Source organism: Pteropus vampyrus, unplaced genomic scaffold, assembly GCF_000151845.1.
Source record: "Pteropus vampyrus isolate Shadow unplaced genomic scaffold, Pvam_2.0 Scaffold245, whole genome shotgun sequence".
Taxonomy (NCBI): domain Eukaryota; kingdom Metazoa; phylum Chordata; class Mammalia; order Chiroptera; family Pteropodidae; genus Pteropus; species Pteropus vampyrus.
The window spans coordinates 271467-277325 of NW_011889026.1; the positions used below are offsets into that span (position 1 = coordinate 271467).

Here is a 5859-nt window from a genome sequence, read left to right on the forward strand (position 1 = left end):
AAAAAGGGAGACTTTCTGGTGCAGAGGTTCCGGGAAGGCCCGGTGTGTCCCAGAGAGAGGCCTTCGCCTTGTACTCGCTGGGGTCGAGAGGTCATCGCACTGTCACTTCCAGGGGAGGGGCCGCAGTGGGCAAAGCAGACCACAGAGCTCACTCTCTAGAACAGAGCGTATGCTGGGACCCCAGCCCAGAACCCCGTCCCCGGTTCTGAGAGAGGGAAAACGTGGGCCCTCCCCACTGAGAGGCCAGACCCCTGGGGGCCAGAGCCCGTCTTGAGATGCTGGGTGTCATCCTGGCCACTGGCCACAGGCAACTGCCAAGCGGGATGCGGCAGGCGGGCTGGAGATGCCTGGGCGGAAGAAATGGGGTCCTGATGCCTAATCTCCACGGGGCACAGGGAACGTGATGTTTTGGGGGACTCAGCAGGAGAGACTGGGACTCTGGGGGGCAGCGGGGAGAGTGGGGTGAACAGGTCACTTTGGCCCAATGACGAAGCAGCTTTTTATCCACTGGAGCAGCCCACAGAAATATGACCTCCTGGCCTTTCCCAGGAAAGATGATGAGCAGAACAGGCTGGGGGCCCACCTGCCACGGCTTGGGGTTCTGTGAGTTTTTGCTCCGTATACCGTCTGAGCGCGTGGCTGTTTTTCGGGGAAAGGATGGCGATTGTCACACATACCTGATTTTTCACTGCAGAGACAAAATGTCCCTTTTTCCGCCAGTCCACGGAGGGTGGGTAGGGACCCCTGCCCCGAAGGTAGTTACTTTTGGTGGCCGAGCAGTTCTGGCACAACAAATACAACTTTTTTCAGTGGGGGGAAAAAACCTTTTTGACAGAAACATGTGTCATTAAAATGGAATCAGCAAGACTGTGGCTGTCGGAACCTTCCCGCCCCCTCGATTGAGTCCAGATGCTGTACGTGATGCCCTGTGAGCGCCCAGGCCGGCCAGAGGGAGTAAGCACACAGTTCTCCCAGTGAAACCTGAGGTTCAGGTAAATGATGAACAGGTCTGCAGTGGAAGTACATCCCACACGAGGTTAGGACACACTTACGCCGAAGCGTTATTTATCTGGAATTTGATTTGAACTGGGCATCTGCACACTACCTGACAGCCCCCACTCGGGGTACGCACTGCCGAGGCCAAGAGTGTGGGCCGACAAGCTACTGGGAGCCGAGCTCTGGGTCCCTAGGAATGGGAGGCACCGCGGCCACGGCCGGGGCCGGGGCTGAAGCTGGCTGGCCACAGAGCCGGCCATCGGCTTCTTCCAAAGGTCCGCGTGAAAAGATCCGGATCCGGTCACGTGAGCGACACCTACCTGAGGCTCTGACCAAAGATACTTCTGTTTTAATTCAGCAAACGTCATATCTGAGAATTGGTTTATTCCCACTGAAAAAGAGAAGGAAAAACAAAAACCGAAATGAAAAAAAAAAAAGAAAAAAACTCAGGGAATGACGGTTAAACAGAAAAACGAGCGGAAGCCCATGCTCGCCTCGTCCTCGTCACGGCCACGGCGCGTGGGCCGCGTTATTTAGATGTCACACCATTCAGAATGCCAGGGGCCCCCCGCTGTGCTTCAGAATTCCAGAGGGGGCTCTTCGGCAGTGCGTTTGTTTGTGGGGGCCGCACCCCAGAGGTGTGGGGGCAGTGGGTCTGGGGTGGGGCCTAAGCACCCATTATTTTAGACACCCCGCTGGTGAGTCTGATGGACGCCCAGGTGCAGACCAGCACACCTACTCCCGCGGTCAGGCCTCGTCACACCCCAGTGAGGGGCATCGTCTCCAGCCCAGTAACATTTCAGAGACCGTGACCCCCGCATCGCACAGCTGGTTCTTCCAGCTCATGCCCGTCGCCCATTGCCACCCGCTTGGCCGACACTGCCACCATTTGGAGGCCTCGGTGCGTGCGCTGTGTATGTGCGTTTCCAGTGCCGCCAACCCGGAGGGGAGGCAGGTGGTCCTAGAAGGCCCTGCACCCACAGCACTGCGAGCCTCGGCCTCTGGGCTGGACCCTCAGACGGCAGGGCAGGGGCGGGGCCTCCACGGGTCTCCCGCAAACAGCCACCAGAGGGGTGCCAGCACAGCCCCCTGACTGCCACGGAGACTCTGAGGCCAGCCAAGTCCAGCTTCAGACCCGGGCCCCCCCGCCCTGAGCCCGTTCGTCAGCCGTGCCACCGACGGGCGTCTTCCCAGCTGGGAGATGCTCCCTCCTCCCGAGGGCCGCGAAGCCCGAGCACGGGCACCCCCACAGTACTTTTAAATGTGTGGTTGCCAGCGTTGTGGGCATTTATCTTCCTCCGGTTGTTGACAAAGGTTTGCAGCCTGTGGTGGTACTCGGCCATGTTGTATGTCTTTTGGTGCTAAAACAAAACACAGCAGCATTAAGTCACGGGAACTTGATGCTGCTCCCAGAGCGAGGGAGACAGTTTTCTAAGAGGAAGGATGGAGCTTTTCTTTCTGCCATGATTCTCGGGCCAGGTCTGTGTCGCTGGGCACGACCCTGTCCTGGGTCTCGGCCGTGACCGTCAGGAAATAACAAAGCAAACCAAACCCCCTGCCTCCGGGGACGTGTGGCCGGAACGGAGCCCGTGCAGCTCCCTGAAAGTCCACCAACAGTCCAGGAGGCCCCAGGGAAGAGACCTGCCAAGTGCGGGTCACCGGCAGGGCACGGCAGACGGTGCTGGGTCAAGTTTATGGCAAAAATCACCATTTTCCAAAAGCACACGGGCTAGAGTTCTCTAACTGATTTTGCAGCCGGCACACCCTGCGATTTGCATACAAAATATGGAAACCAACCCCAAGGCTTGGAAGGCTGCCGGCCCACTTCACCACGGAGGACCTGTGTTTGGAAGGCGGCTACTCATAGAAACTCTCCCGGTGTTTGGCCATTTTCCAAGCCGGAAAGACCCAGCGGGGCGGGGTTGGAAAAGCCCCTTCATTTTCTCAGATCTGGTGCAGCATGGTTTGAGAACAGGAAACAAATGAAAAACTTGAGAAAGAAGAAGTAGGCACTGACCTGTACCATCCATGACTTAAAGCGAAACCTCTCTGCAAAAAGAAAAAATAAATTAGGCGTGGGCGCCTCACGGTAACGGCATCGACAAGCCCGAGAGGCGCTTGAGAGCTGATTTGCATTTTAGGGTAACTAGGTTAAACGCGGAATGCGAAAATGAACAAGCCCTTACAGCTTTGGTACCCAAATTAGTTTTGAAATGCCGAGAACCTCAGGGGTTCAAAGCCAAGATAGCAGCTCCCCTTCGTGGGGGCACAGAGGGGGCTTCTGCGGTGCCCCTTGCTGCGTTTAGATGGTGGAGATTCCTCGAAATGCACATTTAATGATTTGTGCACTCTTCTGTGTGACGTTATATAGCAATAAGTTAATTGAAAAACCCATTATCCGTGACAATCAGCAGTTTTTCTGAAGAGGACGGAGAGTAAGTATCTTAGGCTGCAATGACAATCTCACAGCTCCTCGACTCTGCCCTTGAACTGGGAAAACAGCTGGGCGTGGCCGTGTTCCAGTGAAACTTTCTTTACAGAAACCGGCTGACTAGTTGTGTGTGGGCCCCTGCCGGATTCCCCCTTGTGCGGTTTTAAGTTACCTAAGAATCCATTTAAAGTTGAAAGAGCTGCAAAGGATATATTCCAGCTTGTGTACCCATCGGCATTTTAAAATAACACTGTTATATCATCATCCTGTTACGTCTGGCCAACGGACTCTGCATGCCGTGATTTAGTGACCTGAACAAACCCTTCCGGAAGACTCAGACGTTTAACAAACTTTTCTTCCTCGGATCCACATGGCTACCTGTCATAAAATTTCCCCCTCAGGGAGCATGTTTACACTTGATCGCCTTAACGTCTTTTTGTGCAACATGAGCAAAAGGTATAAATTACAACTTTTTACTTCCTGTGACCCATTCGTCTAAGGGCATTATAGATTGAGTAATCATCATCATTAATGTTAACCTGATCGATTAAAACATTTCAAATAGACATAACAAAAAGTAATTGCGAAATGGAGAAAGTAAACTCGCGCTGGAAATGCATCTCTTAGTGAGATAAATGGGACTTCACTGACGCTCCCACCCATGGATTTAGGTCTGTAGGTCAAAGGGCTGAGAAATCCTGCTCAAATAAGCTTCTTGCGTATTTATTGATAATAATGAGCCATAAAAAATGGGAGTGCTTTCGCTTCGGGGACCGGAAGGCACTTTTTGGAGCGACGTCCCTCGGCTCCTCGCAGTTCTGCCCACACCCCGACTACTTGGTGCTGTCACTCGACACTTTCTGAGACCCCGTCAGCTGACGCTTCCTGAAGTTCTCCTTGAAGAATCGACAACAGCCTTCAAGGATCTGTCCCCGGAAGTCTTTTTGTTTGCTGCCTTCAATGTGTTTATAGCCACAGCGCGGGTGGCGGTGGGGGATTCAGATTCAGGTTCAGATTCAGGACGAATGAAAAGAAAGATCCCACTGCCTTCGGGCGCTTTCTCCCCGCAGGATATTTTGGACTGAAAGGGTCTGCAAACCGATTCTCAGTCTGTGTCGGCATCACTTGGAACTTGTGTTCCCTTGCGGATCCGCACCCACCGCTCCCCGCCCAGTTTGAGGGTCCGTGCTGTACAGAGTTTAGATGTCTCTTTATGGGCCACAGACCTGTTCCAGAAACCAGGCCACAGCTATTTTCCCCGCGGAAAGAAATGCACATTCCCCCAATACCTGCTCTAGGGGGGATGCAGAGGGCTGCAGACCCTGCTGTGGCGGCTGGCCTCGGAGGAAGACAGACCTCTTCTGAGGAACGGGGTTGGAGGCAGATGGAGTTTGGGACAAATGACTAGCCTCTGCCTCTGGAAGGGTTCTACAGCAGCACCCCAGTGTGAAAACCCCGGACTACTGGAGGTGAGTGGAAGAAAAAGCCAGAGATGACCTCAGGGCAGGGCAGGAAGGACCTGCCGGCGACCTCTGCACCCCAACCTCCGCTAGATCCATTTCAATCCAGTGTGACTTCTGGATTGAAGTCACTTGTGCCCTGTCGGGGGGGCTGTATGGGGCGCATCTAGAACAGGGGTCACTGAACTGTGGCCTCGTGCCTGCTTTTGTATGGTCTGCGAGCTAAGAATGGTTTTTAGTTTTGAACAGTTAGAAAAAAATTACATTTTGTTACCTGAAAATCACTTGAATTCAAATGGCCTCTGGGCACGCTCATGCACTTGCACGCTCCCAGGAGCACAATGGCAGAGTCAGAGACTGAGCAGGGGCCGTAACGCCCCGAATGTCTGCTGTCTGGCTGGCGTTTTACAGAAAAAGTTTGCTGAGCCCAGCGGTGGAGTTAAGAGGCTTCCAGCCAGGGTGACCAGCAGGGGTGAGGCAGAGCCCTCCTCCCCGCGGCGGGCCGTCCTCTGCTGGGGACTGACCTGGAGCTGGGGGGCTTTCTTCTATAAATGGGGGTTGGAATCAGGCAAGATTTGGAGCAGACAATATGCTCTCCCCAGGCTATTCTTTTCTGTCCCCAGGGTGAGGGGTCAGGTGGCCTCAAAGGCTCAGAGACTGTGGGCAGTGGGCTGAGGCTGAGGTGAGGGAAGGGGGCAGGCAGCAAAGGAGAACCTGGGAGCGGGCAAAACGGGGAGTCCTAGCGATCGACCCCACCCCATGGGCCCTTGAAACGAACACCCTCTGCTCTCGGCTAAACCTGCTGTTCCTGCGGGCAGGAGAGTCCCTCCGCCAGACAGCGCTGGGGCCACTCTGCCCGCGCCCTCGGGCCGGACGGGGATCCCCCGCGTGCCAGGCCCCGGGGCGCTGCCAGGGGAGGTGGAGGGCACAGGGGCCGTGGGCTCCTTTGGCGCCCGAGCCTCTGTGGCCGCC

At 55.1% G+C, this 5859-nt stretch overlaps 1 protein-coding gene across 1 annotated transcript in view; it reads right to left on the bottom strand.

Annotated features, from left to right (window-relative positions):
* Positions 1-3903, bottom strand: part of CTSH (cathepsin H) — a 10711-nt gene extending 6808 nt beyond the window's left edge. Inside the window, exons 1-4 of the mRNA XM_023520035.1 lie at positions 3014-3903; positions 2252-2357; positions 1317-1387; positions 678-782 (exon numbers count right to left, since the gene is read on the bottom strand). Coding sequence (XP_023375803.1) covers positions 678-782; positions 1317-1387; positions 2252-2357; positions 3014-3022 — 291 coding nt within the window. The 5' untranslated portion in view covers positions 3023-3903. The remainder of the gene's footprint in view (positions 1-677; positions 783-1316; positions 1388-2251; positions 2358-3013) is intronic.
* Positions 3904-5859: the final 1956 nt, after the last annotated feature.